This window comes from Lynx rufus, unplaced genomic scaffold (assembly GCF_022079265.1).
Source record: "Lynx rufus isolate CCGP_SWC_20201006 ecotype Redwood Valley unplaced genomic scaffold, mLynRuf1.p SCAF_2, whole genome shotgun sequence".
NCBI lineage: Eukaryota > Metazoa > Chordata > Mammalia > Carnivora > Felidae > Lynx > Lynx rufus.
Genome location: NW_025814834.1, coordinates 9,488,667 through 9,511,120, shown reverse-complemented (window position 1 = coordinate 9,511,120; position 22,454 = coordinate 9,488,667). Strand labels below are relative to the sequence as shown.

Here is a 22,454-nt window from a genome sequence, read left to right as displayed (position 1 = left end):
CCGTAATAACATGCACAAGCATTATAGACAACTTACTGGTGAAGAAAAGAATACATGAAGGAATCTCTTTAATCTGATCTCTCTGCTCACAGCATCCTTTTCACTTTTAGATGTCAAATAAAGCAACAGCTGCTTCACGAATCCACTATGCTGGATTTCAAATGATGAAACGTCTGACTCTGAGACTATGCTACGGATTTCTACAAGGCACTCAGCTCCACCATCCACCTGCAAGAGTTGGGAAGAGTATTTCTATGTTGATTTAAACAGTCCTTACTAAATGCACAATTTACACTTCCCCCAAAGGAACAGAATACATTCTCAACACCTTTAAAAAAGAAGGCAGGGGAAGTGATGCATTCTTGGTAGATCCTTGGAAAATAGGATCTTAACCAGCATCCACACTACTAACACAGAAAAGTCTCACACTCAACCGATGTAAAACAAACAAAATAAATAAAGACAAACAATGAGAATATAAATTGAGGGGTAAAGAGAACACCAGAAGGAGAAGATTAAAACAGAATATGAAGTGTGGCTTTAAATTAATACATTTAAAACCTAGATGAAATGGACAATTTCTTGCAAAACATGTACTACTCAAATTGCTCAGGGTGCACAAAAAAATGTAAAAAGGCTAAGAATCAGATGAAACTTAAACAGTTTATTCAACCTCCCTCTTCAACTACTATGAGACCCAGTTAGGTTAGGGAGGGTCCCATCCACTCTAATACCCAGAGTTGAGGAGATATACTCAAGGGACATTTCTCGAGTCTCTTCTTTTGTCAAGAAATACGAGTTGTGAAGAGAACAAAGTCAAGGAAGAGATTTCCCAGTACCGTTAATGATAAAATGATGAAGCACGAAAGTCAAGGGACTCGTTACAGAAATGTCAGTGCTAGAGGTACATGTCTAGCTAAAAAGTTCATCTAGGACAGCAAATCCGTGGAAGGCCAGAGAGTCATCAAGGGAGGCACAGGAAGACAGAAGAGACGCCAAAAGAGACTGTGAAGGACCAGCAAGGTGCACCCAACGCGGTACCTGGAGGTTGAGTTGTTCGGTCGCAGCACAAAGTCTCTGAAGGACATTCAGTGCAGGGTTGCTTCCATCCATGTTCTCAGAACTGAAGTAACGTTCTACAAATTTATGCGCTTGTTCCTTAATCCAACCTTTAATTTTTTCTCTGCACAAAGGAAAAACAAGATATTAAATTTAGTCTCAGTGTACAAAAAGGATTTCGACTGTAACTACCCAAAGGCAAATTGCTGCTGCATTTTTAAAAAACCCTTTTGGGCCTATGCTTATAGATTCATGAACTCAGATTCCATATTAACCAAATTTAAGTGTCATTTTGAAAATGGGTTAAGGTGTACTAGAGAAATGCACAGGTACTTAAAATATATTTCAGGTCATGACATGAAACATATACAAAAAGTTTTAACTCCCTGGAACTCTACCACATTAATAGTTTCCTTCCTAACTATTCGCCTGATAACAACTTGACATGACTGTTTCATTGGGTACAGACACACTTGCTTTGTCCTTTATTTGTGTTCCTTGGAGAGGTGAGGTAAAGAACTATAGACCAGAAACATGCACCTGTTAGATGTACAATTAACTGAAACCTCGCTGCTTAAATTACAAATTCTGATGGCTTTAGAAATACACGTGCTTAATTATTATCAAATGAAATTCAGAAAAACAATAACCAACGCAACCAATCAACCAAACAAAAAGAGCCTGTTTCTTTGCCAGTGGAATCTGATTTTTAAAAATTTCTTGGTTGCAGAGGAAATAATCCATGTTGGCGTGCTACATCCAGAGTCAAAAGAACAACTCTAGAGGGTTTTTAAGAAATAATTACTAATAGCCACAAATCGGTGTGTGAAACAGTTTAGCTGATACAGTTCTAAATTTCTTAAGACCAACCAACCGACCTCTACTCTAAGATCTTTAAGTCCTAATGTAAAGGGTAGAGGAAGGGGATCTGAGAAGCAGGTGAGTGTGTGTGTGCGTGTCTGTGTGTGCATGCAGAAAATGCCAGCTTTTACTTGTCTAGAATAAAACTGAGGAACAGGTTCCACAGGGAGAATTTATTTGGTTTTGAATGTCTACAACTCCCAACAAGAAATGTTGAAACATGTTTTAAGATGTAACATTGAAATTCAGGACAAAGCCAGGCACGGAGTTCAAGAACTGAGAAATCTACTTCATCTTTGAGCAATACCACTACTGAGCATAAATTAAAGGTCTGTGTCCATGTTTCATCTCCATACAATACACATGCTGACTGAAATAATGCTCAGTTTTGCTAATCCCAAGCACAGAAGCAATAGATGATTCCCCCACTTCACCTATTATTGGAGATGGTGTCCTTTGAGGCAGCCCTGGCAAGACCACTGACTCCCGCGGTTCGTGCTGGTTCAATGTTGTTGCTGTTGGACTGTGCGCTTAACCTTCCCCACGTTTTTGGATTCAAGCTTGCCAGGAAAGAAGATTTAGGTGACTGAGTAGTGGTGGGGCTTTTAGCTATGAGAAGAAAAGGGAATAACGGTTAAACCACTTTAGCGTAACTGATGAAAACCAACTGAAATTTAACATTCCTGTTCTTATGAGATGAATTAGCTGAAACAACTTTGAACACGGAGTAAACTCAGGTGTACTTCAAAGCTATCAGCAGCTTTCGTGAGATACGTGTCTCTAACTGGTACCATCTTTCCCTCTGCCTTCCACCCCCACGGTGTCACCAAAGGAATTACCTTGATTGTCTACTTTGTCATCATCTCTTGGAGGTGAATACTTTGGCCTTCTTGGCCCTCGTTTTGGCAGTCGCTTTCTCTTTAGAACATCGCTTAATCGACTATCACATGAGAAAATATGGGAGAAGTTTAGCAATTACCACGATTTATTATCACTCACTGAAAAGCAAGCTAAAATGGCAGAAACAAGGAGCTGTAAAATACTGCTGTAACGGTATTTTTCATTCAGTGATTACCTATTTAATGCAGACTCTGCTCCAGTCATGATCTAAGAGGTATAGAGACACAGAAGATGATGCATTCAGAAAAAGCTATTTGACTATACTGAGCTACTAAAAATAAAACCAAATAGACTATTTGAATAATCCTGTGGTAAACTCTTACTATAAAATGTTGTACACGTACAGAAAAGTACATAAAACAAATTTACAATGCAAAAATAAAAATTTAAAAAGACCTACGCTATCAAACTAGAAATAGAATGTTAAATCTGATTACCGTATTGCTTCCCTAACCTAAATGACAAGAAGTAACACTCATGACATTGAGTGTTAATATTATCAAAATGCTTTCCTGACACTGCCCAAAGTAATTTCACGGTATACAACTGCCATAACATCCTAAATGAATTCATTTATAAACAGTTTAGGGATTAAAAAAAAAAAAAGCCTCAAAATTACCTATAAACAGATCAAATCATAGTATGAATAACCTATTCTGAATTAGAATACCTGAAATGGAACATACGTAGCCTGTCTTATTTTCACTATTCCTAACAGTAGAAATAGTTTGAAATTATCAGATGATTCTTAGGATAACAAAACCATGTAAGATAGATAAGATGGGAAAAATGTTCTGGTTCAGTTGGTCTGTGACCCACAATAAAATTAGAAAAATCTGAAAAAGTTTTAAAGTTCTTCCAATATCTGATGTCTATTAAAAACGCTAATGTGTTTGGGGAGCCTGGGTGATCAGTTGGTGAAGCGTCCAACTTTGGCTTAGGTCACGATCTCACAGCTTATGGGTTCGAGCCCCGCACTGGGCTCTGTGCTGACAGCTCAGAGTCTTGAGCCTGCTTCTGATTCTGTGTCTCCCTCTCTCTCTGTACCTCCCTTGCTCATGCTCTGTCTCTCTCTCTCAAAAATAAACATTAAAAAAAAACCAAAAAACAAAAAAACAGTAATGTGTTTATGCTTGACAAGCAAAATGAGTGAACGTCCAGATACGTATGGGTAAAAAATTCCCCCTTTACAAATTTATATGAACTTTTCATTAGAAACCATATTAAAAAGAAATGGAACCACTTAAAACTCCAAAAGGTGCTTTCCATTTTGTTTTGTTTTGTTTTTTAGAATTTTCAATTATTAGACTATAATCAAGTCTAATCCTTCAGTGGCTCGGAAACAGCGTCTTTCTCTGAGCTGCATCACATCTCACCAAGCGCCTGCTGTCTAGGGCACCATGCCTGCGGTAGCGGAAGTTACTACAGCAGCCAGGGGGAAGGAATGGGGCTGGAAAGGAAGGAAGGAGAGAGGCAGGCGGACAAATGCAACCGGAGAACAGAGAAGGTGGAGGGTCTCCAGTATTGTTCAGGCCCAATCTCACAGGACTGGATCCATGACACAGGCACCACCCAAACCTAGAAGGTTCCTAAAATAACAGCCACTGTGTCAGAAGTCCCAGCGGGTAGCCCAAGTCCAAATGCCAAAATTCATACTTAAGCTAGAGCGGGTAACTGCCACCAGGTGGCACCAAAAGGAGCTGGATCCTCAGCTGGCCAGCTTCTTACAACAATGCTACCTTGCAGTTCACAGAGGTTCAATTTTTGGACCTCACTTATTGACTATATGTTTCACCCAGATCCACGTTACAACTTAAAAGGAGTAAAAAGGAGTATTACACGGAGTACACTCTGAATTCCAGAACCGAGTCTGGTTGATCATGCACCATTCTTACAGCCATATTAAGTTTCTGATGTCAAAGAAACAAAAACACTTTAGAGTATAATTTGTTTTAACCCAACAAAATGAAAGCTACTATGAGGGTTTGGTGGCGATGTTCTCAGTAGCACAGTACAACAAGGGGATTAAAAACAGATAAAGAGGTGGAAGCAGACACACTTAAGAACTCCCATTTTCCTGTATTAAGAGCAAAGTTCTCATTTGCCAATGGAAGATAAATGGGAAGTCAGGTTTTTTCCTGTACGTTCTAAAAATTCTAATTTTTAATATTTTTCACATGTCACTACTTGGATGTCTCAAACCTGGAATGTATGCTACAAGGCAGTAAATATTCGCAAGATCAGGGAATTAGAAATGAGGGCTCAAATCCTACATCTGTAAAAATCAGTGTGTGACTTTGGCACATCATTAACTTCTCTGAGCCTCAGCTGCCTTCACTGTCCCTGGAAATACCTAGTATCTCTTGTGGTTCCTAAACACGGCTTTGTAATACATGTTCAGTTTCTTCCCACCCATTCCCATTAAAGGTCTAAGAAGATACAGACGGGAAAATACAAGGTGTACTCTCGAATATTTTACCATTTTATTCCCTATGGGAATCTCAGGTACCAGGAGACAGTTAAAGGCAAAGAGCATAAAAACCACCACAGAACTCTGACTTACCCTTGAGGGCTCAGATCTAAAGAATCATCTCTGCTGTGCTGCAAGCTGGGGGATCCCACGTCAGCCGCAGCATTAGTGGCAGCCGTGGCTGTTCCACTGCTGACTGACGTCGTGGACCCCAAGGATCCTGACCCATTCGTACATGCCTTTGGTGGACTTGTCAACAAAGACTCTGATTCTGCTAAGTGTTTTACTTGATGCATTACACCTATACAGTAACAGATTTAAAAGAGTCAGTTTTAATTAGAACCACCTCCCACGATTACAAAATCCCTAAATGCTAAACAGGGAATGAATCAAAAGTATCCAGCGAATTGGGGGGGTAGGAGTGGGGGTGGAGGCCCTTAGGTGCCAGGGTTTTCAACTTGACCCATTCGAAAGAGTCGTAGGCAAATTCAACATTAAAGAAAGATATTGATATTGATATTGAAAGATAATTATTTTGAACGTCATCTAATATTCAAAATCTGGTAACAGGAAGTTTTAATAGGGTCACACATAAATACCTAATGAGAATTCAAAATACCCATTATAAAAACAATCAACTACAAAAACACAGTAGCGCACCTGTGGTTCGATCGCCACAAGTAAAGAAAGACCTGCTACGATTATTAACCAGCTTCAAATGCTACAATGAGACGAAAGTAACCGTGACGCTGCTGCCAAAAGAGAGAACACCAGCAACCCAAGGATGGGGATTTTCACATCCTTGGAGGTGTACAAGGAGAGCCGAACTGTAACTCATGGAGGCAGGGGTTCATATCTGGGCTAGAATCACAGGAGAATGTAGGTGGGGCGGAGGGGAGTGCCACAAACTATTAACTGTATGCAAAGGTGTACGTCTGAGTATATGAGCGCATGTTCACACATTCACGTTTTTTCCGGGATAGAGTCAGAGTTTTCCATCAGATTCTCAAAGCAAACAAAAAAACCTCACAAGACCGCAAGATGTCTGAATGATCTCAAACTTCAGGCGTTGACTCCACAAATATTGTTTGCAGCAATCATATGCCAGACTGTGCGCAAGGTACTAAGAATATGACCATTGGTGAGAAAAATGGACTTAGGGCACTTACTGGGGAGAAAAAATAATTTTTATAAGAAATTGCAAATAGAGTAAACTGCTCCTCAGAGAGAAAATACAGTGCTGATGGAACACACAGCAGGAGGATCTAACACAGATTCTAGAAGGCAAGTCCTCAGGAAAAAAATGACAGGTGGAACTGGACAGAACAAATGCCAGATGCAAAGTAGCTGAACTAATCAAGCACACCCCCCCCCCTCGCCAAACTTCATAATGTATACACTATATGACTATCTGGGGGGTGGAAAATTCAATTTGATGGCATAGTGTTCTTATACATGTAAAAAGAAAAAAAAAAATCACTTTGAGAAAAAGACATACTCTCATAAGACTTCCAAATCAGAGGGCGGAATATATCCGAAAGGTAGAACTAAAGGCTAACACCAAAACCAAGATACACACAAATTATAAGATAATCCAAGGCTAAAAAAACCACATACCAAATGTTTATGTGAGCACAGAAACATCTATTCATACAGGCACCCCATTTGTAAACCACAGTTATGGAGTTTGCTTTCCACTTCAAATAAATATGTAGCACTGGAATTTTTTTTTTTGACTGTTTTTTAAACAAAACAAGTAAAAAATGGTGAAAGCCTCTTCCTATTTAATACTCTTACACTAACAGAACTACAGCATTCTCAAGATGTGAAGAGATACAGAGCCAGCATCAGGTGATGAAACAAGGGAAAACAGATCATTTGCAGAAAGAACTAGAATTGTTGGTTAAGATGGAAGATGAAGCTAAGGATTAATTCAGTATAAAAACACCATGATCTCCCGTGTCCTCGCAACACCAAAGTATCTCTAAAAGACCAAAAGAATTACAGAGACCTGTTTATGAGAAAGAACTTCTTTTAATATCTTGGAATGCTTGAAAAGGAGAAAACACCTGAATGAGCAACAACAGTCTTTGAGGTCTTCAAAAAGAGAACAGACAAGTACCATCTCTCCTAGGCTGATTTCCACATTCAGATTCCTCAAATCAGGGGACCAGACCAGTTGCATACTAAAGATTTCAGTACATAAATAAATGAAGCCTGAAAATATTCCACTAGGCACACAACGAAGTAAATAATAATCCCTCTTACAAGTGTTCTGATCTACTAATGGGATTCACTGGGAAAGAAAGTGGCCTCTGACTTTCTCGAGGCGTCTTTATGGGAGCTGCACATTATCTACATGAAAGGAAATGTTAATGATTACTTCTGGGCCATAAACATTCAAATCATTACAACTTACTGTTTATCAACAGACTGTGAATCTCACACAACTTGTATCGACAGATTTTACAAAGGACACACCCTGTATGTATGTGAGCTGTAAGGATGGAGACTTCTCACGTAAGAGGTTGTTCGGAATTAGAACTATACATGCTACTGCAATACTACGTAAACGAAAAGACTAGCCATTAATGAGTGAGTATGGAGGACATTACCTTCTCTTCTGAAGTAAACACTAAAAATATCAGGTAACTTCTGCATTAAGATCTCTGCCATCTGAAGCGCTCCAACTACTATCTTCAGGTCTTGGCTTGACAGCATGGAAGCAATGTGACTAAAAAAAGAAAGCATTCATATATAAAACATCTGTCTGAATGTGAGAATTATTTTGGGCCATACTACTTTAACTCTGAGAGCAAAACATTTTAATTATGAAAACAGTCCACTACAACGACAAGTTTTTCTTAAACGCTCAACTTCTGCATTTGTTTTAGTCCTTCTCAAAGGTGTGTATGCATATAAAGAGACAAGGGGCTCCAGATACGACAAAGAAACTGTTCTGTGCATATTTTTTCTATGTTGTCACTTTTAAGGTTTCTGAAATTACTTGCAGAGACTTGAATTTCTAAAAAGTCTTCACTATTTTCATGAACACACCTTGAAACAGCATGATTTTTCAGGACATCCTTCAGAAGTTCAGCATCCGCAAAATAAATTATCCTAAGAATTGCTCTAAGGCACTTATGTCTGACCGCAGGTCCTGCCGAGGAACTATACACTTCATAAAGGACACCGAATAACGTCTTAATGAAAGCCTTAGCCAGTTCCGGATCCTCTTTCATAAGCTGTGCTCGAGCATCATCCTTCTTTAACTCGGAATATCCGCCTGTTGTAAAAAAACGGACAATCCTGAAGTGACAGACCTCAGAAACACAAGGAAGTAAACAACATAAAGCACGCAAGCTGCCGTGATTATCTGAAATGTTATTTTAAAAATTTGGTCATATGGGGCGCCTGGGTGGCGCAGTCGGTTAAGCGTCCGACTTCAGCCAGGTCACGATCTCACGGTCCGTGAGTTCGAGCCCCGCGTCGGGCTCTGGGCTGATGGCTCAGAGCCTGGAGCCTGTTTCCGATTCTGTGTCTCCCTCTCTCTCTGCCCCTCCCCCGTTCATGCTCCGTCTCTCTCTGTCCCAAAAAAAAAAAAAAAAAAAATGTTGAAAAAAAAAATTAAAAAAAAAAAAAAAATTTGGTCATGTAACAAGTCAACTTATCTAATATGACTGACTAGGGTCTACAAAGATGCCACGAGCAGCGTTTAGACAAAATGTAGCCAGCTCGAAAGAACAAGCCACCAGCACACTGTACCTCTTATTTTAATAATATATACTTAACAAAACACTAAGGATGTTCAGTGTTAGCCACCTAAACCACTGGTAAGAAACAGAGTTCAAGTAATGGACAGAGGGTACGTGACTAGAAGCTATGGAAACACAAGATGATCTGTTGCTTTCCTTAGGGGGAATAAAGTACAGGGGAAAGGAAACTGATGAAAAGTAAGCTCTAGATGAGGGGCTGGCAAAGTCTGGTCCAAAGGCCCAATGTGGCCCAGCACCTACTTTTGTATAGCAAATCTTGCCAGAACAACCACGTGCGTTTGTTTACATATTGTATATGGCGGCTTTGGAGTCACAACAGCAGTGTTGAGTACAGGGACCGTGCTGTCCAAAAGGTTAAATATTTACTATCTGGCCCTTTCCAGAAAAAGTCTGCTGACCCCTGCATTCTAAACTAGAGCTGCAAAAGCAATAGACGGTATGTATCCCCAAGGACAAAGATAAATGTCAGAAACCTGAAAAAACAGTCAAATCATCTATTGGTCATTAGTTAAGAAGAGAACGTTCACGGGAAAGTATAATCTATAAGGTTGGAAAAACTAATCTGACAGGTGCAAGTGGATCTAGAGGTAAAAGAGGGAGAACAGGATCCGATAAAAAAACTGCATGGGCCAATTCTAGCTGGAATTCCAGAACACAGCAAACCACACAGCAGAAAAATAATGCGGAGGATACCATTTCGGCAATCCTGGCTTATTCATCAATTAAAACACGATAGAAACAACAAGAAATTAATTACTCCTATGCAGCAGTCTTCAGCTTAATAAAGACACTCAATGAAACAATCACCGCAAATATTATTCACATGACAGTATCGTACTACTATTAACTCGAAAGGTACTTACTAGTGTTAGTATTGGCTAAGGGGTTAGGTTTTCTCTGAATGGCACGTGCTGTTCCCGTGTCCTCATTGATTTGCTGCATAGAATTAAAATCAATAGTATAAACTCGTCCCAGAGTGGACAAGCTTATCTCATCCTCACCGACCTGATGGGCTGCCTGAGAGCAAAGAGAGAGAAACCTTGAATATAAACATGGAGAAATTTATTAACTTAAGACACAGTGGGGAACCTTCATAAACGCTAACTTACAGATTTATTTGATCAGGTTTCAGATGGTGAAGTCAAAGAATATGGAAAATTTAATAGTGTGGATGTGACAACACTCATTTATTCAATAAATCATTTTTAATTAAACACAAATATACACCACAGGCCCTTTAAGGCCCCTGGAGTCATAAATAAATACAGATAAATTCCTGATGAAAGATCCAGTCATGGAGAATCAGTGACATGAAGATGACACCATTTGTATTAAGGAAGCTTTTAAGACATTGCTGATAGAAAAAAAAATCGTTATCCATAAAATCTTAGTATCTAATTTTTAGGTTAAAATGTTATTTACATCATGGATTCTTAGCAGCCCACCAAAATCTTCTTTAAACAATATGCTCCTATAAAATTACCCTTAGATCAAAAGGCTTTCCATTTACATCATGCTCTAAGATTGAAAGGGACACAACTGGACCTGAGAGAGCAATGCTTGGGCTGTGCATGCAGGCACTGTCCGAAAAGAAAATGACACGCTTTGACACTATGTGCTTGACATAAGGCAGCCAAAAGAAGTGACAGAATATTCATTTTTGTAACAGTCCGATGTATGGAATTCCTAGGTTAAGTGGAAGACAGGCCTCCAGGGAAGTATAAGAGAGTAAGCAAACAGGGAAAATGCAATTAATAAGAAAATGCTAAAAGAAGGCGGCTTAGCACTGACCACGTTAGACCATGGCCTGCTTACACACTAAGAGAACACACAGTGGACCCATCACACCTAAAAGCTGACTCAAAACTTGGATGTTTTCAGAAGAACTTCTGATTTGGTAACAGTGGTTTCAAAGTTGGTTTTCAAAAATTTGGTTTTAAAAACTAACAGGTAGAAGACATCTTTAAAGAATGTCTCTTCAAGAGTGATGCTCTATAAAGATTCAAACATCACAGGTCAAAATTGGGAAAGATAGTATGACTTAAAGGTATCTCACACACTGAAAGTATTAGTAAATGATGCATGGTACCCCAATTAATGCTGTGACCAACAGTTCTTACACAGGGCGATTTTCCGGACCTGAAAATTTTTTGAAATATTCAATGCATACTTAACATGGAAGTAATGAAAAGAATAAAATCACACAAAAAATCTTCACAGGAAAACACTAAATATTTTTGGTGCACCTCTCTCCTTTGTATTATTCCTTTTTCTATTATTTTGCTGAGCTCCCCAAAGAGCCACAAAATTTGATTATTACGTGGTCATTTATCATATCCCATTTTATGTCACTTAAAATTTATCCCAATGGATTACATATGAGGCTAGTATGTATCAAAACCTACTTAACCATTTCACCTAGACTTTGATATGTAAGTTGTTTCCATGTTTTCGCTCTTTAGTAAGTGCTGAGAAACAGCGATTTGTATGCAAATCTTTGCTTATGGGAGGTTTTCTTCTGGGTAGGAGACAGAAGGGACTTTTAAACATTTGGCCTAACTCCTCCAATGTTTCCTTTCAGAGATGAGGAAACTATGGAACAAAGAACTTAAATTACTTGCTCCAAGTCAATCAGGTACTTAGCAGCAGAAGCAGGACTAGAACATCATGTTTTCTGACCTGAACAGAAATGAGGACCTTGTTCTCAGGAGACAAAATGAGAGAATCTTGAGTTAATTCAAAAGCGAGCACATTGAAGTACACACATCCACCTCCCCACTCCATCCCTACACCCACTCTCCACCAAAATAAACATCTTTAAACGGTACGATGAAACTACTACCTCAATGATCCGGCTGTCAATCCTGTTATAGGGATGCCAAAGGCCACGGTCGTCACGCCACTGCCATATCGCACCATCCGTGTTCTGCGCATTTCCCTTCTTCAGCATGGTATCAACTGCAAAAATGCCTTCTTTTGGTAAACATGGCATAAGTTCGCTGAAAACAGAGGTGCAATTATTTTATTAAGTAGCTTCCTGAACTATGAAATGACAGACCTCTAAAGTGAAACACCCACCTATAAACCACAGTTACTACTGGCCCGATCCTTACCAAATCAGAGATGTCAGCTCGTACAGTTCTTGAGGGCTTCGTGGAACAAGATCAATCTGCTCCTGACAACTCCCATTAGAGGCACCGCACAGGAGGAAGTGAAGTGTTTCTGCGATATCTGTAAAACCAACAACAGAAACCAAGAGCTCATGAAAGTTAACGTAACAGGTAATCATTCCTGGGGGGGGGGGGGGCGATCAGAATTATTTTCTTAAAGTCAACTATACATGAAAAAAAGTAAAATGAATTATTTTCTTACAAAACAATTACTACAGAAATTACAAGTCCAAATGAGTTATAATGAAAACTTAAAAAGAAATTTATGAAGATTTTAACAATTTCTTTCTAAAGACTTCAGTCTAGCGGTGCCTGGGTGGCTCAGTCAGTTAAGCGGCTAACTTCAGCTCAGTGGGGGTTCGAGCCCCGCGTCGGGCTCTGTGCTGACAGCTCAGAGCCTGGAGCCTGCTTCAGAGTCTGTGTCTCCCTCTCTCTCTGACCCTCCCTGCCTTGTGCTCTGTCTCTCTTTCTCTCAAAAACAAACAAAAAAAAAAAAAAACAAAAAAGACTTCAGTCTCAAGTCCAGCTGTACATTTAATCACTAATCCACCCCCAGAGACTTGGGGAATTTTTTAATTTTGTGTTGCATTGAGGAACACAGTGCTTTGTGCAAAGGCACATTCAATGCACATTTTAATCCCCAATTCAAGTATATTCGTGTATTTGTCTTATACTGAAAACCCATGGCCAAACATGGTAAAACCTGTATGTTACAAGCATCTGAATGTTACCATACTGTGATCAGGAAGTAATTACTTACAAGACAAGCATGCCAACTTAACGCAAAGATCGTTAACATATCCTCTACCCTAAGTTTCCATTCTCAGAAGACACCAGTTTATAGAGTGATCTGCATGAAAACCAGTCTGATGTACAGACGCTGTGACATGAGGAAGCCCCCATTATCCACACAGGTTTAGTCATTCAAATAACTAAAAGTAAAAAGCTAGGTCTTTGTTCGTTGTGGCTGTTTCCGCAAATACCATACTATACGTGTGCAAAATGTAAACGTTTCATTGAAATGTTTTATGTCACGTAAGTTCATAACAATGTTATCAAAGAAAGTATTCACTACTGATTGGGGCAGAGTGTGGCTAGTTAAATTGCTGCCCCACAGAAATTTCACTGACAGTGATTAGAAATATTCTAAATTTCTTGGGGTGCCAGGGTGGCTCAGCAGGTTAAGCATCCGGCGCTTGATTTCAGCTCAGGTCATGATCTCACGGTTTGTGAATTTGAGCCCCCACATCGGGCTCTGTGGTGACAGTGCAAAGCGTAGTTAGGATCCTCTCTCTCTCCCTGTCTCTCTGCCCCACCTCTGCTTAAAGCTCTCTCTCTCAAGAATAAATATAAATTTAAAAAAATATTTTAAGTTTTTTGAAAAACTACAGTTTTGCCAACTTTCCTAAGAAATGTGAATTCATGGCAATGTTACATTATAAGGACTCCTTAATTTTTTGAGAGATTAGAGGGTGACAAAATTTTTCCTTTGTGTTACTGCTGAACGAAGAAAACGAAGGTCTAGTGGCGTCCACGTGATTAATGTGTGGCAAATTTCATGGAGTATGCAAAAGGTGAAAATATTCATCATGAGGAAAAAAAATTCAACATGGTAAAGCAAACAAGTCAGTGAGCAACTTCCCAAACTGGTTTTAGGGAAATGCCGTGCACCACATGGTAACAAGAAATAATCTGCACTCAAACTTCAGCAAAGAGGGGAGATTCAAAGGGCTCCTAGGGATTTTAACAAGCAAAATGCACTGTGATGATTAAAGAAAAAGCTAAACCTTTCCTCAGCTTCTCACTTTGGTTACGACACGAGCTGTGCAGTTTTCTCTGGAATACCAGGTTTGGGAGTGATTCACTGCATTAAGAGGAATCTTTTCAATAGAACACCTCAACAACACTATTTTTCTGCAAAATCCTGGGCCAATGTGCTTACTCACAAGAAATGTGACTAAATATAAAACTGAACCCCCCCCCCAAAATAGTATTATGTGACATATCTGAGGCAGTGACAACAAAGGCTATTTTGTCAGTGAATACCATCACGGCGGTGATGTCCTCAGAGATTAGAAGCACGAAATTACCCACTATAATACGTACTCCATACAAATGTGACCACTACTCTCCTAGCAATAACCCTAACATACAGATGCTTTCTGAGGCCCACTGTCTTCTGACATTAACCTGGGGAATCGAAGGTTTCTGAGACAGAAGCAATAGCAACACAGCAGTGCAGGGAAACTATATTTATAGATAAGGTTGAGAAAGGTTTAGAAAATACTAAAGCAGCAAAGATGAGAGATTCAACTGTGTAAAGAAGTTCCGAATTTTTGAGGGAGTAAAGCACTGTGAAATCAGATAAGGAAAAACTCTAATGGGGGCAGAAAGGACCACCTAGAAGCAGAAGACAAGCAGTTACTGGTAACATAAAATTCAGAATTCTCCCAATGAAGCGTCACTACATCATTGATATTGTAGAGAAGGCAATGATCTTGCACCTTTAGCCCTTGAATCACCTAGGATAAAATTTTAATATACTACATACCCAAACAATTGTATGTAAGAAGCACTACTATGTTGTTCCCACACAAATTTATTATATAGCAAAACCTTGCTTTGTGAGCATAATTTGTTCCAGAAACATGCTTGTAATCCAAAGCACTTGAATATCAAAGCGAATTTCAAGAACCGTTGGCTTAGCTGTGATCACGTGATGTTCGGCGACATGTACTAACTACTTGTACTGCAAGACGTCGCTCATTTATCAAGTTAAAATGTTAGAAATGTTTGCTCGGGGCGCCTGGGTGGCGCAGTCGGTTAAGCGTCCGACTTCAGCCAGGTCACGATCTCGCAGTCCGGGAGTTCGAGCCCCGCGTCGGGCTCTGGGCTGATGGCTCAGAGCCTGGAGCCTGTTTCCGATTCTGTGTCTCCCTCTCTCTCTGCCCCTCCCCCGTTCATGCTCTGTCTCTCTCTGTCCCAAAAATAAAAAAAAAAAAAAAAAAAAAAACGTTGGAAAAAAAATTAAAAAAGAAATGTTTGCTCATCTTGCAGAACACTCGCAGAACGAGTTACTTGCAATCTAAGGATTTGCTGCGTCACGTTAACATTTTTCTTCCTTTACTACCCAGTGTCTGAGCTATTAGCAAGCTCTTCTACTTGTTTATGTTGACTTTACTTAATAAACATTTAAAAAAAAAAAACAAACAAAACAACCGCCTCTCTCACCTACAGCAGGATAATAAAGTAGCACTTACTTTGCTTCATAAGTTGAACAGCTAAAGTCGGACAGTTGGAACACATCAGAGAAAACATGCGAACCACCATTATAAACATCCCAGAACTTAAAATTGGTGGGGTCACTACCAGTAGCTGTTGAACATTTGTAAGCAGATCTTTGGAGGCAACCTGCTGGAGTAAATTCTTCACAAACAGAAGGAAAAAAGATACTATTATATTGTGATTCAGCAATTTAACCTTTTCACAAAAATACCACCAAAGACTACATGCTCACCTCCTCATGTTGGAAGTTGTCCACCAGACGTGCAAAACAAAGGCAAGTGCTTTCAACCGACTTTTTGTCCTATTTTTTTTAATAAAAGAAAAAAGTTTGTTAATAGAAAACTATCTCATATTATTACCTAATTTTCTTCCTATCCCCAAATTCTTCAAGGCCAGCCCAATTAGATGGGCTCTGAAAACCCAATGAGCCTTTATAATAAGCAAGGTACAATCAGTAACACCATGATTTCAAAGCAAAGAGAATCACACGGAGAGAGCTTCTCTCCTCCGTTAAGGCCCCAAGAGATAAGAGAAAATATATAGAAAGGAAGGAACAACTTTTGTGCTTCTGCTAACTTAATACCTAAACACAAATTATAATAAAGATACCACTCTAAAAAAAGCATTCCCCATAGAAAGGTTTAAAACATATATACACTAAAAAGTTGGAAACAGTTCAGTATACAAGCATGAACCAAAGGTTTACTGATGATGTGCGAAACCAGGTGTAGATTTGTTGTATTCACTATGAAAATAATCTAGAAAAATTAGTGCAGTGGCCTCATTCAGAAAACATATGAAATGTCCTTATTAGAATGGGAAGAATAACTTAGCAGCTAAACAAGTGTTTTGATACTGCTATTTTTTCTTCCTATTGATAAAGGGGCTTCAGATATGAAAACCAGACGTGCTTGTATAAAAGAATAACTCTGGTGTTATAGAAGCCCTATGCCCTCACCATCAGTACTTCAGTCTAGACAGAGTGCTACAAATAACAGAGACCAACTATTAAACTTCTCTGATTCTCACACTTTATTTCCAAAGTAAGGTAGTGAAATCACAGCCAACCCAAGAATATACTTCTATCCCTGATAAGCACAGGCCATCTCAGCCTAAGTTTTAACATTAAAGAAACAACAAATGGCCCGATTTGTGTCTTGATCATCTTAGAAGCAAAACATCTCAGAGTGACTCAATCATTATTTTATCTATCTTATATAAAGCCCTTATTTAGCATATTCTCTACCTAATTTTCCCAAAAAGATTTTAAACATATTTTGTAAAGGTGACTTAAAAGTCACATTTCCAAAAATCATTTTAGCAACAACACTTTAAAAAAACTGGTTTGCAGGGGCGCCTGGGTGGCTCAGTCGGTTGAGCGTCCGACTTCGGCTCAGGTCATGATCTCGTGGTCTGTGGGTTCATGCCCTTAGTTGGGCTCTGTGCTGACAGCTCAGAGCCTGGAGCCTGCTTCAGATTCTGTGTCTCGCCCTCTCTCTGCCCCTCCCCTGCTCATGCTCTGTCTCTCTCTCTCTCTGTCAAAAATAAACAACCATTAAAAAGAATTAAAAAAAAATTGATTTGCATTAAAAAAAAATTTTTTTTGATTTCCCCACAATGAAGCTTAACTCACGGTCCTCCACACCAGGATCTCCTGCTTCTCATCCTCCATCACCAGGCCCACCACTTCCATCTCCCAAATAATGGCTCCTGCTCTTCCCCAACCTCAGACAGCCACAGTCTGCATTTTTTTTTCCCAGCTCATTTCTATTTGGGACACAGTCTCTTCTCACCTCCGATCTGAGCCCATAACTTCCTAGTCTTTCCTGACTAACCCAATGCCTTACAGGCGAGATGATCACTCCGAAAGGAAACTCTGATTTTATCACACAAGAAACACTCAATGTTTGCTGAAATAACCATTCCATCCCTTAAAGTCAAAATACCTGAAGACATCAAGCATATGAAATGCTGGTCATTTGGGTAAGTCCACCAAATTGTGTAACACTACCTAATGTGGTACGTGACTGGAAAGCACAGAGGAAAGAAACATGGATCATAGTATTAAACATGTTATGACACACAAAACAGATTCATGTTTTACCTGATGGGTTAGCCTTTGGGTGAGCAACGGGAGGGAATCTGCCACAAAATGAAATTCATCCGGCGTGATACTCTGGCAGCAATTGGCGGCGATCGCTAGTGCATTTCTTTGGGCATTTATGCTGAAGAACTCTAGATACAGCAAGCAGTCTGCCAAACCACCCTAAAACACAGAAAACCGTTCAAGTGAAGAAATGCCCTCTAACAGCAACTAAACAAACAAACAAAACTACGAAGAAGTCTAACACATCACTTTGGAAACATCATGCGTACCTTACAGAGATTGCAATCTAGGAGCTAGGACAAATGTGGATCTAAGATCCCCCTTGAAACGAAATACAGTCCTTGGGTGGCAACACCTACCGCCTGTAGAATGGCTTTACTGTGTCTGCGTGATAACATCTCCAAGGCGGTCAAGGCCTGCTCTGCTACATCAATACACTGAATAACCTGCAGCTGGGAACATAAAAATAGGTAACTTAAGCCCATCATTCAAGCTCTTGTCTAGTCCCTTATCTTCTACACGAATAAACAGTTATTTTCTCTAATTTCCATCAATCTGTATACTGCCTCTGACATGAAACCCACCATAGAAAACCAGTGATTTATGAGCTTAAGCTATAACATACAGTCACTATGGTTTCCTTCCGACTACCTTGCTCTGTTTTAGGACACAGAAAAATAGGTTTTCCATAGAGAGTAAGCTAAACCCAATGAAAGGACTTGAAATCTTCAGATTTACAATAAATGGGTGGTTTTATGTAACAAATTTTAAAAGTTAGCTTTTACGCTTTATATCCTATTCCAAGGTTATCAGACAATGCAAATTTTATTATGCATTAAAAAAGAAAGAGGCCCTTAAAACAGACCAAAAACACAACCTACCACAGGCCACATGAAAAAATTTCCTTTCTCCACTGACTCACTTTATGACCTTGAACAAGGCACTTTGTCTGTCTCAGCCTTCTCAGCTGTAAAATGAGGGTATAAATAGCTATCAACCTCATTGGGATATTTTCTAGAATGAGATTATTTTAATTAAGTGCTTGAAGTTCTTCTCTGAAAGATTTTATAGTAATGTGGTAAACTGCTTCCATTAAAAATTATAAAGCTGAAGTGATTCTATGAAATGCTTTATTAGCATCAACTTTAAACTACTGGTCTGCTAAACATAAAATATTTTTCTGGAATCTTGGCTAAAAAATATACTTTGACTAGAAAATAGACACTAAAAAAATGTCCTTTAAGGTGGCCTTACAATGTGATGTACCACTTTAGAATTTAGAAGTCAAGAGTCCTCGACTGGATTCCCCTACACCTGCTACCGAACGAGCTGAGCAAAAGCAGGATTACCTTTTCTAAGAAGACGGGAATTGCATCTACGACAACAGCAGATGATCGAGGAAGTGCTTCCATCATGTATGTTAAGGCTCGACAAGCATGGTTCATCTGGAAAACAAGAAGGCACTTTTACTCAATGAGAACCCAACATTTAAATTTGGGATATTCAAAATATACCACATACTTACAATATCGAAATTATGTTCCATCTGCAGTAATGTTATCTGTTAAAAAAGATAACAAAGTGTTAGAAGCTATCTATATTCTTAGAGGAAAGCCCTAGAAGAACGGTTTCTTCCTCTATGTCAACGGAAATGGAAAGTATCGTTCAAGACTTTTATCATACAAAAATAACATCACGATGAAACCTAGCACACACACAAGAAATTATTTATATTAAGGATGGCATGACTCACAGACTATAGAGCTCACTTTGGAACTCTGCTAGATGATCATCCCCTTTCATGATCCAGGTCAAAAAGAAAGCTTTCTTGTCACCTATAATCAACTACTCTGGTTACCTCCAGCCCCCCTTCAGAATCCCAGGCATCAATAAATACTTAATACATCAACAAACAGACCGGCAATGCACTGATGTTTGTGAACAGCTGTCAGTACAGAGTCAAGGCCAATGCTTCATCTCTTGTAAATAAGCTTCTCTACAAGTTGAACCAAACACCATTTAACTCAGCTGTAATATGCACAGTAGTATAGAATCTAAACACAAAATTGATCACATCAGAAACAAATTATGCACTAGTTAAAACCCAAGTTAATGTAATTATTCTACAAATACAGGAGAGAATCTAAATATTTTATTTACTTTCTCTTGTGGAAACGTCCTTAAGCAAATTTCAGCCATGTTTTTCAAAGGTGGGAATACCCCTATACAGAAGTATATATGTATATATGTAAATTGTCCATCCTCCTGAAGCAGCCAAAGCTACCAAAGAAATTTCCTATTTGGGGAAGCAATCTGTCACGGTCTTCTAGTTCTAAATGGAAAAATTTTTAATGTGTAGAATTTAAGCTATAAAGTACCTTTCAATTAAATTATTTAATAATCGACGTGAGATATTCTAATACAATATTCATTTCATAGGAGTGCCTTCTCAGCTTTGAATTATGCTGGGTAAGGTATACACACATACTAAAGGACCTGATAACTTTTTGTTAAAACACACACACAAACACATACACACATGCCCCATTTTGGGGTTCAGTGGCACTCAAAACCATCCACAATCAGTCATCTAAAACACCCACTGTAAACTGAAAGGGGTTGTTAACGTTAACAAGAAAAGAAACAAGTTCGTCAATTCTTAAGGTAGAATGAACCTTACAGACCATGTTTGGGAAAAACTGCTATAGATTCCTCATCACCAAAAATGACTACAGTCACACAAGTGAATGGTGATGGATGGATATATAATCACAATATTCAATTATGATACAAGATAAATCTGGCCAATTCATTAACAGCAGTCAGTATTAATAGCAAGAGCTGACTTGTGCAGGCCTACTGAGCACTCAAATCTAATCAACAACTAAGAAATTAAGTAAATTACATTATGTGCCAACATCTGTGCCTAGATTTAATAGCCTCTTTATCCGACTAATAAAAACTGCATTTTAGGTAACATAAGATAAACCTAGCTCTTTGTGGTTATTTTGTAACGAGCGGGGAAATGAGTGGGGTGAGTGTGAATATTAACAGAGGCAAAATGTAAAGACAGAAAAATAAATACTGCTTTCATTACACATTCAGAAATCAACATTCCAGCCTTCAACAGAATGGCACTGGTAATATTTAAATGCTAGTGTCCATTACCCAGAGGTCTTCGTGGCAGAAGGTAAAGAAACTGGCCCATCCTTTATCACCCCTGCCAGAGCGGAGCCACCCAACAAGAACAGACAAAACAAAGACCATGTCACCCTGTGTTTCAATGAGCTCATTCAACTGCCCCCACGATCTGATAATGTGATCAAATGGGGTGATCCCATATCAACCAAATTTCCGTCAACAAGACTTAACATGATACTTATTTTTAACTTCCAAGGTAAAATATGCTGAGTGTGTTCATGATGTTTATGTTAGTCTTTTAGTCGACTTAAATTTTAATTTTCAATTATAGCCAAGTGTTCTCATCTTGAACTCAGAAAACTACCAAGCCACTATTTAAGACTCAGGGGCACATATTTAGTAGCGGCAATTTCTCTTCCTGTTGTTTTCCATTAAAAAGCTTAAGCGATGAAGATGTTAATAAAATTTTAAACATCAACTCACAACCGTGTTGAAAAGTCACCAGAAGATTTTTTTGTTTTGTTTCTTTGATTTTTGCTTAACGTAACACCTAACCTGGAAGGATTCACGTGGTATTCTGGCTTGAATGCTCTGCCATTGCATACAATTATCAAACATGAAACCTTTGTGACCCACAAAGCCAGCCCATAAGCGAGCCGTTTAGTACTGCGTATGTATCACCAGTTTAAAAGAGAAAGCGTGTCAATTTTGGCTCAGTAAGTCTAGGTCCTACCCGATGGGACAAACAACTGGAAACTGAAGACCAGTCATTTACGTATCAAAGATGGGTAACCACTTACAAAGAAGTAGTTTAGCAGATGTACTGATTCATTATTACAATCAGTCACGAGATCTCTAAGCATGAAGCCACAATCCGCTCTTAGTTCTACCGTATTTTAAAATTCACGATGACACTAATTGTGCTTTCACGGTAGCATCCAGAGAACAACTAAGGTAGAAAGAGGGGGGAAGTCTCTTACCAAAGCAGGAACGACACTCTTGACGGGAAACCCTCCCAGCGTCTCTTCATTTCCCATGACCAATAACTGACACATTTCGATAACCGCCTGGAGTTGCTGGCTTTCATCACTCGCCTGCAGTCCTTGCAGAAGCTGCTGGGCCTTAGAGCCTTCACAGGAAAGAAAATCGTCATTTTCAAACATGCAAGGAAACGGTTCCTAGGCATAAGGTGGGACTCTACGTGGTAGCTGGCTGCTTGTCTTCTTTGGATCCCCATGAAAGGCTGGATCTATTCCAGCGCTAACACAGGGTGGTGATACTTCAAGGCAGAATTAAATGAGTCAGATTTAGTCTACCTTAAAGTGATCTCACGGTATTTACAGATTTTTGTCTTTTAATTTTCCTTTTAAAATCAGACAAGCTGACTGGCTCTTACTAGCTGAAACAAAAAAATGGTATCTGTGAGATGAATATAAATTGTTACCTTTAACATGTATTTTTTTTATAAAACCTGTTAAGTTTATTTATTTATTTTTAGAGACAGAGTGAGTGAGCGAGCGAGCAGGGGAGGGGCAGAGAGAAGGAGAGAGAGAGATCCCAAGCCGACTCCGTGCTGTCAGCACAGCAAGGCCTGACGTGGGCCTTGATCCCACAAACCCCGAGATCATGACCTGAGCCAGAATCAAGAGCCAGACGCTTAACCGAGGGAGCCACCCAGGCGCCCG

The 22,454-nt window shown here is 39.2% G+C and overlaps 1 protein-coding gene across 16 annotated transcripts in view; it reads right to left on the bottom strand.

Moving 5' to 3' along the window:
• The window catches only part of TRIP12 (thyroid hormone receptor interactor 12), a 139,455-nt gene that overhangs the window by 27,439 nt on the left and 89,562 nt on the right, over positions 1 to 22,454 (bottom strand). For 7 of the 16 annotated variants that reach the window (XM_047084960.1, XM_047084963.1, XM_047084965.1 and 4 more), the window contains 17 exons: positions 21,750 to 21,898; positions 19,154 to 19,189; positions 18,978 to 19,073; positions 17,988 to 18,080; positions 17,626 to 17,787; positions 15,754 to 15,822; positions 15,497 to 15,662; positions 12,180 to 12,297; positions 11,906 to 12,065; positions 9,930 to 10,083; positions 8,348 to 8,576; positions 7,906 to 8,024; positions 5,384 to 5,591; positions 2,760 to 2,860; positions 2,355 to 2,529; positions 1,042 to 1,183; positions 37 to 228 (listed from right to left, as the gene is read on the bottom strand). In XM_047084960.1, coding sequence (XP_046940916.1) covers positions 37 to 228; positions 1,042 to 1,183; positions 2,355 to 2,529; positions 2,760 to 2,860; positions 5,384 to 5,591; positions 7,906 to 8,024; positions 8,348 to 8,576; positions 9,930 to 10,083; positions 11,906 to 12,065; positions 12,180 to 12,297; positions 15,497 to 15,662; positions 15,754 to 15,822; positions 17,626 to 17,787; positions 17,988 to 18,080; positions 18,978 to 19,073; positions 19,154 to 19,189; positions 21,750 to 21,898 — 2,369 coding nt within the window. The remainder of the gene's footprint in view (positions 1 to 36; positions 229 to 1,041; positions 1,184 to 2,354; positions 2,530 to 2,759; positions 2,861 to 5,383; positions 5,592 to 7,905; positions 8,025 to 8,347; positions 8,577 to 9,929; positions 10,084 to 11,905; positions 12,066 to 12,179; positions 12,298 to 15,496; positions 15,663 to 15,753; positions 15,823 to 17,625; positions 17,788 to 17,987; positions 18,081 to 18,977; positions 19,074 to 19,153; positions 19,190 to 21,749; positions 21,899 to 22,454) is intronic. The other 9 variants (XM_047084964.1, XM_047084969.1, XM_047084962.1 and 6 more) reach the window with 3 other exon arrangements.